General features: G+C 38.0%; 1 protein-coding gene across 1 annotated transcript in view; it reads left to right on the top strand.

The window, feature by feature from the left end:
* The window catches only part of LOC118371350 (B-cell receptor CD22-like), a 50,880-nt gene extending 38,720 nt beyond the window's left edge, over positions 1 to 12,160 (top strand). The window contains exons 8-13 of the mRNA XM_052528056.1: positions 7,664 to 7,927; positions 8,036 to 8,299; positions 8,466 to 8,556; positions 8,662 to 8,716; positions 8,798 to 9,033; positions 10,953 to 12,160. Of these exons, the coding sequence (XP_052384016.1) occupies positions 7,664 to 7,927; positions 8,036 to 8,299; positions 8,466 to 8,556; positions 8,662 to 8,716; positions 8,798 to 9,033; positions 10,953 to 11,064 (1,022 nt within the window). The 3' untranslated portion in view covers positions 11,065 to 12,160. The remainder of the gene's footprint in view (positions 1 to 7,663; positions 7,928 to 8,035; positions 8,300 to 8,465; positions 8,557 to 8,661; positions 8,717 to 8,797; positions 9,034 to 10,952) is intronic.
* The last annotated feature ends 1,223 nt before the right edge of the window (positions 12,161 to 13,383 follow it).

The raw sequence follows: 13,383 nt of genomic DNA on the forward strand, positions 1-13,383 counted from the left end.
CTTTTGACTAGAGCACTCAACTGCCCCTATGGTATGTAGTTATTCACCAGATAGAGGAACTTTTGACTAGAGCTGCTACCCAAAGTGTTATTCACCAGCATAGAGTGCACCTTTTGACTAGAGTCCTACCTGCTGCCCCTGATGGTTTTTGAGTTATTCACCAGCTATATGCACTACTTTTTGTCTTCTGATGGTTTATTCTGTTATTACCATTGTGCACTACTTTTGTGTGACTGATGGTTTGTGTGTTATTCACCAGCTATAGGTACTGTCAGAGATGCTACCCCTGATGGTTTTATGTAGTTATTCACCAGCTCAGAGTATACTTTTGTGTCTTGCTGCCCCTGATGGTCATCAGTGTTATTCACCAGCTATAGAGTGCACTACTTTTGACTAGAGCCCTACATGCTACCCCAGTGGTCATAAAGTCACAAGAACTACTTTTCTGGTTCACTGCTGCCCCTGATGGGGGTTATTCACCAGCTATAGAGTGCACTACCTTTTGCTAGATGGTTTATATGGTTATTCACCAGCTATAGAGGACCCAGAGTCCTACCTGCTACCCCTGATGGTTTGTATGTAGTTATTCATGGAGATAGAGTGCACTACTTTTTGACTAGAGTCCTACCTGCTACCCCTGATGGTTTCACAGACCAGCTATAGAGTGCACTACTTTTGACTAGAGTCCTACCTGCTACCCCTGATGGTTTCAGAGTTATTCACCAGCAGAGTCACTTTTTGACTAGAGTCCTACCTGCTACCCCTGATGGTTTATATGTAGTTATTCACCAGCTATAGAGTGCACTACTTTTGACTAGAGTCCTACCTGCTACCCCTGATGGTTTATAGGTTATTCAGTTACTACTTTTGACTAGAGCCCTACCTGCTACCCCTGATGGTTTATATGTAGTTATTCACCAGCCTAGAGTGCACTACTTTTGACAGAGCCCTACCTGCTACCCCTGATGGTTTATATACTAGTGATCAGCTAGAGTCACTACTTTTGACTAGAGTCCTACCTGGCCCCCTGATGGTTACATTAGTTATTCACCAGCTAGGTGACTCTTTTGACTAGAGTCACTCTGCCCCCTGATGGTTTATATGGTTATTCACCAGCTATAGAACTACTTTTGACTAGATATGCCCCCTGATGGTTTATATGTCGTTATTCACCAGCTGGAGTCACTACTTTTGACTAGAGTCCTACCTGCTGCCCCCTGATGGTTTATATGTCGTTATTCACCAGCTATAGAGTGCACTACTTTTGACTAGAGTCCTACCTGCTGCCCCCTGATGGTTTATATGTGTTATTCACCAGCTATACAGTGCACATTCTATAGTCCTACCTTGATCCTGGAGTCACCAGCTCTGTCTGTTACAGGTACAGTTACATTGTAGTTATTCACCAGCTATAGAGTGATCCTGACTAGAGTCACTCTGTGATGGTTTATAGGTTATTCACCAGCTATACATGCACTACTTTTGACTAGAGTGATCCTGGTTTATATGTAGTTATTCAGCTATCTGTCTTTTGACAGGTACAGTAACATGGTTTATACTGGTGATCCTAGAGTCACTCTGTCTAGAGTTACAGCCCCTGACAGTTACATTCTATACCAGCTGGTGACTCCTAGAGTACACTCTGATGGTTTTATGTTACAGGTACAGTTACTTTTCTAGAGTATACTGGTGCCCCCTGGTTTATATGTCGTTATTCACCAGCTATAGAGTGTCTGTTGACTAGGTACAGTTGCCCCCATGGTTTATATGTAGTGATTCAGCTAGAGTGCACTACTTTTGTCTAGAGTCCTACCTGCTGCCCCCATGGTTTACAGTAACATTCTAGCTATACTGGTGATCCTGGAGCCCTCACTCTGATGGTTTACAGGTTATTACAGTTACATTCTACTTTTGACTGAGTGATGCCCCCTGATGGTTTATCTGTCTTATTCACAGGTACAGTTACATTCTGATGGTTTATACTGGTGATCCACCAGCTATAGAGTCACTTGTCTGTTACAGGTACAGTAACATTCTATATACTGGTGATCCTGGAGTCACTCTGTCTGTTACAGGTACAGTAACATACAGACATTTCTAAAATGTTAAGTATCATAATACTGGTGATCCTGGAGTCACTCTGTCTGTTACAGCAACAAAATGTGAACAAACCCTACAGTTAGCCAAAAGACCCCGTTCTCATTCTGATACCATGGTGATCCTGTGTTTCAGTGGTCTGGGTTGGCAGTGTACAGTTACCATTCTAGAGTATCTGTGATCCTGGAAGGGGTCACTCTGTCTGCTCTTACAGGTATCCCAGTGGTCATTCATAACTGGTGATCACCTGGAGTGTAGAACCTGTCTGTTACAGGTACAGTTACATTCATGGAGATATACTGGTGATCCTGGAGTCACTCTGTCTGTAACAGGTACAGTAACAGAGGGAAATATTACTGGAGATCCTGGAGTCACTCTGTCTGTTACAGGTACAGTAACATTCTATATACTGGTGATCCTGGAGTCACTCTGTCTGTTACAGGTACAGTAACATTATATATACTGGTGATCCTGGAGTCACTCTGTCTGTTACAGGTACAGTTACATTCTATATACTGGTGATCCTGGAGTCACTCTGTCTGTTACAGGTACAGTAACATTCTATATACTGGTGATCCTGGAGTCACTCTGTCTGTTACAGGTACAGTTACATTCTATATACTGGTGATCCTGGAGTCACTCTGTCTGTTACAGGTACAGTAACATTCTATATACTGGTGATCCTGGAGTCACTCTGTCTGTTACAGGTACAGTAACATTCTATATACTGGTGATCCTGGAGTCACTCTGTCTGTTACAGGTACAGTTACATTCTATATACTGGTGATCCTGGAGTCACTCTGTCTGTTACAGGTACAGTAACATTCTATATACTGGTGATCCTGGAGTCACTCTGTCTGTTACAGGTACAGTAACATTCTATATACTGGTGATCCTGGAGTCACTCTGTCTGTTACAGGTACAGTTAGTTACATTCTATATACTGGTGATCCTGGAGTCACTCTGTCTGTAACAGGTACAGTAACATTCTATATACTGGTGATCCTGGAGTCACTCTGTCTGTTACAGGTACAGTTACATTCTATATACTGGTGATCCTGGAGTCACTCTGTCTGTTACAGGTACAGTAACATTCTATATACTGGTGATCCTGGAGTCACTTTGTCTGTAACAGGTACAGTAACATTCTATATACTGGCGAACCTGGAGTCACTCTGTCTGTTACAGGTACAGTAACATTCTATATACTGGTGATCCTGAAGTCACTCTGTCTGTAACAGGTACAGTAACATTCTATATACTGGTGATCCTGGAGTCACTCTGTCTGTTACAGGTACAGTAACATTCTATATACTGGTGATCCTGGAGTCACTCTGTCTGTTACAGGTACAGTAACATTCTATATACTGGTGATCCTGGAGTCACTCTGTCTGTTACAGGTACAGTAACATTCTATATACTGGTGATCCTGGAGTCACTCTGTCTGTTACAGGTACAGTAACATGCTTTATGCTGCTCGTCTGTTGAATTAATATCTACTGTCCATTTAGGTCTAGAAATTGGATTTATATATATGAAACAGATTTAAGAATTAAATGAGTTTGAGAATGTCTTGCATCATGTGATTAAACTATAGAACAGGTGATTCAGGGTTTTAATGTTGTGATCTACTCCAGCTCTGCAGGTGAAGGTGACTCCGAAACAGTATTCAAACTATAAGACACTGACCTGTAGCACCACCTGTTTTCTGACTGACAACCCCACCTACATCTGGTATAAGAACGGACAACATCTAGATGAGAGCACCTCCCCCCAGTACAAATACTCAGTCTACAGTAACTATGAAGACAGCTACTCCTGTGCTGTAAAAGGCCATGAGGATCTCCTCTCTCCTGCAGTGTGTGAGTGAGAATTCAACTCAGTATTCTAGTATAACTTTTCAGATATAATTATTCTGTCTGCTAAACAGCTTCAGAGTTGTCTAACAAAACTATCACACGATTACTGAAGCTCACTTTTCAAGTATAACTCTTCTGTCTGCTGAACAGACCTCACAGTTGTCTAACCAAACTGCAACACTTTGACAAGACAGGATGGAATAACTACTTTAGATTAGTGAAGCTCACGATTCCACTGTGGAAATAATGTCCTCTTTATGTTTCAGGTGTTCAGGGTCAGAGCTGCAGCAGAGTGACTTACACCAAGAGGAGAATCTGTGTCTTGAAGGGGTCAACAGTGGACATATCCTGTACTTATGACATTGGTTATGATACAGTCAAATCATCACTCTGGTTTAGTCCTAAACAGAGATCTAGGTGGAGGGATAAGTTGACACCTGAGGACCTAACAAGAGACCTAGGATATGCAGGTCGTGTGGAGTACCCTGACAAAGAGACATGGAGATACACTGGTCACTCCACCCTGAGAATCTCAGATCTGAGAGAGGAGGACTCAGCTGAGTATCGCTTCACTTTTAAAACAAACAACATTGAATGGGGTCATAGTTTCCCAGGAACAACTCTGTCTGTCACAGGTAATACTACACTGTATGATACAACTGTAAATCATAATGAATTACAGGATAAATATATGAACCATCCTGTTAACACAGAGGTGTATGTGGTTTTATACATATTGTTTCAGGTCTGCAGGTGAAGGTGACTCCTGCTGCAGAGGGACAGAAGACACTGACCTGTATCACCACCTGTACTCTGACTGACAACCCCACCTACATCTGGTACAAGAACGGACAACGTCTAGATGAGCCCACTTCCCAACAACACTCTAGTAATATGCTGATGGTCTGGGATTCTACTGTGGACATTTACTCCTGTGCTGTTGAAGGACACGAGGCGCTCCACTCTCCTGTAGTTTGTGAGTTTGAATGAAACTAGGATTCTACTTAGGAAGTATCAGTCATTTAAGGTCAATGAGAAGGGTAATAGTTCCATATTCATCATTACATAGAAATTACAGACATTGTCATAGATGTATGTACTCTGTCACAGGTAACACTGCATAGAACATTATACAGTTTTGAAGAGTCAGGAAATTAATCTTTAATTCTAAACGATGTAATCTGTTTTTACTCCCCTTTCATTTAGGTTTTCAGGTGAAGGTGACTCCTGAACAGTTTTCAGAGTATAAGACACTGACCTGTAGCACCACCTGTATTCTGACTGGTAACCCCACATACACCTGGTACAAGAACGGACAGATAGTAACTGTGAAGACTTCCACCTACTCAGTCTACCCTGATGCTGTGGACAGCTACTCTTGTGCTGTAAAAGGCCATGAGGATCTCCACTCTCCTGCAGTGTGTGAGTGAGAATTTAACTCAGTATTCTAGTATAACTTTTCATATATAATTATTTTGTCTGCAAAACAGCTTCAGAGTTGTCTAACAAAACTATCACACGATTACTGAAGCGCAATATTCTACTGTGTAAATCATGCCCTCTTGTCATTATGTTTCAGGTGTTCAGGGTCAGAGCTGCAACAGAGTGAATTACAATAAGATGAGAATCTGTGTCTTGAAGGGGTCAACAGTGGACATATCCTGTACTGATGTTGGTTATTATTCCACCACATCATCATTCTGGTTTAGAAGTGATAAGTCGACCCCTGAAGACCTAACCACTGACCCAGGGTATGTAGGTCGTGTGGAATACACTGGAACATACAGAGGTCCCTTCACCCTGAGAATCTCAGATCTGAGAGAGGAGGACTCAGCTGAGTATCGCTTCACTTTTAAAACATACAACATTGACTGGGGTCATAGTTTCCCAGGAACAACTCTGTCTGTCACAGGTAATACTGCCCTGTATGATACAACTATAAATCATAATGAATTACAGGATAAATATATGAACCATCCTGTTAACACAGAGGTGTATGTGGTTTTATACATATTGTTTCAGGTCTGCAGGTGAAGGTGACTCCTGCTGCAGAGGGACAGAAGACACTGACCTGTATCACCACCTGTACTCTGACTGACACCCCCACCTACATCTGGTACAAGAACGGACAGAATGTACAAGGTGTCTCCTCCCCCATGTACTCCATCAGCAGTGAGGATGCAGACAGCTACTTCTGTGCTGTAAAAGGACACAAGGATCTCAGCTCTCCTACAGTGTGTGAGTACATTACAATAGTACAGAATTCTACTTAGCAAGTATCATGTATTCAGGTTAAAGAGACGTCTTACTTTATCAATCATTACAGAACAAAAATATATGTTTTTATAATTAATATTACTTTGACAAAACATTTGGTCTTTTAAATCAGATAAACCAAAGAACACCTCAGTGTCAGTCAGTCCCTCTGGTGGAATAGTGGAGGGCAGTTCAGTGACTCTGACCTGCAGCAGTGATGCCAACCCACCTGTCCAGAGTTACACCTGGTGGTACAAGAAGAATGGAGGTGACTATCAGAGTATGACAGGACCACAGCATGTCTTCAATCAAATCCAGTCATCTGACACTGGAGAGTACGACTGTGTGTCCCAGAATGAGATGGGGACAGACAGGTCTAGGACCATTAACATGGATGTGAAGTGTGAGTAAAGTACAGATCAGTGTTTGAATGAGAAGGTGGCAAAACAGTTATAACTAAATGAAGTAGTCCTGAAGTACAACTTCTCCAAATGAGTATTTATTAATTGTATTAACGTTTTGTGTAAGTTAGAGTTTTAGATATTTCTCTGACTTAACAGATCATTTATTGTTGACATTACATATCATTTATAAATATACTACTGTCATAAATATACTACTGTCATAAAATATACTACTGTCATAAATATACTACTGTCTGTCATAAAATATACTACTGTCATAAATATACTACTGTCATAAATATACTACTGTCATAAATATACTACTGTCATAAATATACTACTGTCATAAATATACTACTGTCATAAATATACTACTGTCGTAAATATACTACTGTCATAAAATATACTGTCATAAATATACTACTGTCATAAATATACTACTGTCGTAAATATACTAAATATACTACTGTCATAAATATACTACTGTCTGTAAATATACTACATAAATATGTCTGTAAATATACTACTGTCGTAAATATACTACTGTAAATATACTACTGTAAATATACTACTGTCGTAAATATACTACTGTCGTAAATATACTACTGTCATAAATATACTACTGTCATAAATATACTACTGTCATAAATATACTACTGTCATAAATATACTACTGTCATAAATATACTACTGTCGTAAATATACTACTGTCGTAAATATACTACTGTCGTAAATATACTACTGTCATAAATATACTACTGTCGTAAATATACTACTGTCGTAAATATACTACTGTCGTAAATATACTACTGTCGTAAATATACTACTGTCATAAATATACTACTGTCATAAATATACTACTGTCATAAATATACTACTGTCATAAATATACTACTGTCGTAAATATACTACTGTCATAAATATACTACTGTCGTAAATATACTACTGTCATAAATATACTACTGTCATAAATATACTACTGTCATAAATATACTACTGTCGTAAATATACTACTGTCCTTCCGTCTGACAAATTCTCCTTTACCAGATGGTCCATGGAACACCTCAGTGTCAGTCAGTCCCTCTGGTGAAATAGTGGAGGGCAGTTCAGTGACTCTGACCTGCAGCAGTGATGCCAACCCACCTGTGGACAAATACACCTGGTACAAGAAGAACGTAACCTCCCCAAAAGCATCAGGACAGAGGTACAGCATCACTAACATCATCTCTGAGGACAGAGGAGAATATTACTGTGAGGCTGAGAATAAATATGGACGTCTTAACTCTTCTTCTGTGTCTGTGGACGTTCAGTGTAAGTTCACCCAACCTCATCTTTTAATCAGATGATCACATTTAAATTCATATTTCAATTACAAGTAAAACACAATTTAAAACACTGTTGTTACATATTGTCCACCAGACGGCCCAAAGAACACCTCAGTGTCAGTCAGTCCCTCTGGTGAAATAGTGGAGGGCAGTTCAGTGACTCTGACCTGCAGCAGTGATGCCAACCCACTTGTGGACAAATACACCTGGTACTTTCAAAATGAGACTTTTCTAAATGGATGTGGACAGATGTACAACATCAGTAACTTCAAGTCTAAGGACAGTGGACATTACCACTGTGAGGCCTGGAATAGAAGAGGATCTAGGAACTCTACAGCTCTGATGATCATTATACCAGGTGAAGTTTCATCTTATATATTTCAACACAAAATTATGTTTCAAACTAATATGAATAATTATACTTTAGCTTATAAAACTTTGTTTTATAATTATATAAACTTTGAGATTAGATCAGTTAACAAATATTCTACTGTTGTTCCCATATCATCTATATTTTATTGAAGGGAAACAGACCTCAGTTCTGACTGCAGCTGTAGGAATCATAGTGGTTGTTCTGGTTCTCATCCTCTGTCTCTCTGGACTCATGTGGTTCAGGTGAGAGATTATTTTAAAGATGATTTCACTCCAAATCCTTTTTATGAACTTACTTTGTTCATGGATTTGTTCAATAATAAATGTATGAATTAATGTGTAAACCAGGAAGAAGGCCTCCAAATCCACCTCTGACACAAGAGACACATCAGAGAATGTAGAGGTGAGTCTCTTACAATCAGATTATTTGTATTGCTTTGTGAATCATTTCTACTCATCATGTTGTCTGTCCTCTTCCCATCAGAGAGACTCTAGTCCAGTGTATGAAAACGTCTCAAGCCTGTCCACAGCCCCTACTGCAGCACAGACAGAGTCCACATACGACCAGGATGATGTCCACTACGCCAGCGTCCACTTCTCTCGCTCCAAAAACCAGGAAGTGCCTCTGTACTCCACCGTCCAGCTGCCTCAGCCCCAGAAAGAGGATGAGGATGTCCAGTACGATGCTGTGAAATTCAACCTCCCCAGTGCTGCCACCCTGTGAGCATATTCTGCATTAAAATAACATATAGCCAATTATAGAGCATTGTGAATACACCACATTAAAACAACATAGAGCCAATTATAGAGCATTGTGAATACACCACATTAAAATAACATAGAGCCAATTATAGAGCATTTGAATGAATACAACATAGAGCCACATTAAAACAACATTAAAATAGAGCCAATTATAGAGCATTGTGAATACACCACATTAAAACAACATAGAGCCAATTATAGAGCATTGTGAATACACCATTAAAACATTAAAACAACATAGAGCCAATTATAGAGCATTGTGAATACACCACATTAAAACAACATAGAGCCAATTATAGAGCATTATGAATACATCACATTAAAATAACATAGAGCCAATTATAGAGCATTGTGAATACACCACATTAAAACAACATAGAGCCAATTATAGAGCATTATGAATACACCACATTAAAACAACATAGAGCCAATTATAGAGCATTATGAATACACCACATTAAAACAACATAGAGCCAATTATAGAGCATTATGAATACACACATTAAAACATTAAAACAACATTAGAGCCAATTATAGAGCATTGTGAATACACCACATTAAAACAACATAGAGCCAATTATAGAGCATTGTGAATACACAACATAGAGCATTAAAACAACATAGAGCCAATTATAGAGCATTGTGAATACACCACATTAAAACAACATAGAGCCATTAAAACATTATAGAGCATATAGAGTGAATACACCACATTAAAACAACATAGAGCCAATTATAGAGCATTATGAATACACCACATTAAAACAACATAGAGCCAATTATAGAGCATTATGAATACACCACATTAAAACAACATAGAGCCAATTATAGAGCATTATGAATACACCACATTAAAGGAGAAGTATGCTTTTTTACAACCAAATTAAAAATGTTGATGTAACTGCTATGTTGTATTCGGGTCCAGACACCTTTGTGATTTCACTTGTTTTAGAGAAACTTCCCCCAACCAGAAATTCCCTTCCTCATCCTCGTTGTGCAGTACAGAGGCTCTGAAAAAACACGAACAAATGCTCCAAAAACCCCCTAATACGTCCTTTTAGAAACATAAATATCTCAGTATAGTGATGCAGGTCTTTAGATGTAACAGTTGTACACATGACATTGTGTCATTCTGAACTTTATCCACAACGTTATATTCCGTTTTGTGTGACTCCTGCTGTTTCTCCGTCCATCTGTTCTGTTCTCAGTGTATCAGGCTGCTGGAACGGACGAGAAGCATTGTTCAAGTCTCAACAACATGGAACATGACGTTACGGATGAAGTTCAGAATGACTCCATTTCATGTGTACAACATCTAAAGACATGCATCACTATATAATACTTAGAGCTTTTTAGTTTCTAAAAGGATGTTTTGGGGTGTTTTTGGAGCCCACTGACTGAACAACGAGGATGAGGAAGTGAATAGATGGTTGGGGATAGTTTCTCAAAAACGAGTGAATTCGCAAAAAGAATCTGCCTCTTCTATAACGTCCTATTTACATATCATTTGTTTTAGATTTGGTTGTAAACAAGCTGTATTCTTGATTACAGCTCATTCATATGCTGCTACTTATTGGAACGAGAAGACCATGACGTCATCAATAAGCAAAAGAGTTGACCCTCGGTGGCCACTAGTGATGTCATTTCCTTAAAGTACAAACCCAACAATGGAAATCTCAAGACGATTCCCATGTCTATAATGAGAGAGTGGTGGTTTTGAGGAACTGTCCTGTGTTCCAAATGGAACCCTATTCCTATTTAGTGCACTACTTTTCACCAGAACCTTATAGGCCTTGGTCAAAGTAATGCACTATAAAGACTATATGAAGGGTTTTGGGGATGCAGATTCTGTTTCATTTCTGTTTTTCTCTCTTCAGACCCACGGCAGCACAAGCAGCTGAGGAGGACTCTTCTGTTCTCTACAGTACAGTCAACAAACCTGAACCAAGAAGACCTGAACATTACAAACCCAGATCCAAGAAGAACTGAACACAATAAACCCAGAACCAATACGACCTGAACACAACAAACCCAGAACTAAGAACACCTGAACACAACAAACCCAGAACCAAGAAGAACTGAACACAACAAACCCAGAACTTCTAATTATGTGTGAATACATTGTACATGCCGGTGGCCCCATTGGGAATGGAAGCCGTGCACCATGCTCTACCAACTGAGACACAGGACTACTGTATTCACACTTAGTTGGAGTGCTGATCTATGGTCAGTTTTATAAACAATGCTGTACTTGTCCTCTTGCTCAGTTGTGCACCGGGGCCTCCCACTCCTCTTTCTATTCTGGTTAGAGCCAGTTTGCTCTGTTCTGTGAAGGGAGTAGTACACAGCATTGTACGAGATCTTCAGTTTCTTGGCAATTTCTCTCATGGAATAGCCTTCATTTCTCAGAACAAGAATAGACTGACGAGTTTCAAAAGAAAGTTATTTGTTTCTTGCCATTTTGAGCCTGTAATCGAACCCACAAATACTGATACTCCAGATACTCAACGAGTCTAAGGCCAGTTGTATTGCTTCTTTAATCGGGACAACAGTTTTTAGCTGTGCTAACATAATTGCAAAAGGGTTTTCTAATGATCAATTAGCCTTTTAAAATTATACACTTGGATCAGCTAACACAATGTGCCATTGGAACACAGGAGTGATGGTTGCTGATAATGGGCCTCTGTAGATATTCCATAAAAAATATGCCGTTTCCAGCAACAATAGTCATTTACAACATTAATTATGTCTACACTGTATTTCTGATTAATTTGATGTTATTTTAATGGACAAAAAATGTGCTTTTCTTTTAAAAACAAAGACATTTCTAAGTGAAATTTTCATTAAAAAATATATACACTTAATCAAATTTATGAGATTATATATGAACATTAAATCTTTTTTTCTATTTTGTTCCTATTCTATTACATTATACAGTCCTGTACTATTCTATTACATTATACAGTCCTGTACTATTCTATTACATTATACAGTCCTGTACTATTCTATTACATTATACAGTCCTGTACTATTCTGTTACATTATACAGTCCTGTACTATTCTATTACAGTATACCTGTACTATTCTATTACATTATACAGTCCTGTACTATTCTATTACATTATACAGTCCTGTACTATTCTATTACATTATACAGTCCTGTACTATTCTATTACATTATACAGTCCTGTACTATTCTATTACATTATACAGTCCTGTACTATTCTATTACATTATACAGTCCTGTACTATTCTATTCATTATACAGTACTTACTATTATTACAGTATACAGTACTGTACTATTCTATTACATTATACAGTACTGTACTATTCTATTACATTATACAGTCCTGTACTATTCTATTACATTATACAGTCCTGTACTATTCTATTACATTATACAGTCCTGTACTATTCTATTACATTATACAGTCCTGTACTATTCTATTACATTATACAGTCCTGTACTATTCTATTACATTATACAGTCCTGTACTATTCTATTACATTATACAGTACTGTACTATTCTATTACATTATACAGTCCTGTACTATTCTATTACATTATACAGTCCTGTACTATTCTATTACAGTATACAGTACTGTACTATTACAGTATACAGTACTATTCTATTACAGTATACAGTACTATTTTATTACAGTATACAGTACTATTCTATTACAGTATACAGTCCTGTACTATTCTATTACAGTATACAGTACTGTACTATTACAGTATACAGTACTATTCTATTACAGTATACATTACTATTTTATTACAGTATACAGTCCTGTACTATTCTATTACATTATACAGTACTGTACTATTCTATTACATTATACAGTCCTGTACTATTCTATTACATTATACAGTACTGTACTATTCTATATACAGTACTATTCTATTACATTATACAGTACTATTCTATTACATTATACAGTCCTGTACTATTCTGTTACATTATACAGTCCTGTACTATTCTATTACATTATACAGTCCTGTACTATTCTATTACATTATACAGTCCTGTACTATTCTATTACATTATACAGTCCTGTACTATTCTATTACATTATACAGTCCTGTACTATTCTATTACAGTATACAGTACTGTACTATTCTATTACATTATACAGTACTGTACTATTCTATTACATTATACAGTCCTGTACTATTCTGTTACATTATACAGTACTATTCTATTACATTATACAGTCCTGTACTATTCTATTACATTATACAGTCCTGTACTATTCTATTACATTATACAGTCCTGTACTATTCTATTACATTATACAGTCCTGTA

Source organism: Oncorhynchus keta, chromosome 10 (assembly GCF_023373465.1).
Source record: "Oncorhynchus keta strain PuntledgeMale-10-30-2019 chromosome 10, Oket_V2, whole genome shotgun sequence".
Taxonomy (NCBI): domain Eukaryota; kingdom Metazoa; phylum Chordata; class Actinopteri; order Salmoniformes; family Salmonidae; genus Oncorhynchus; species Oncorhynchus keta.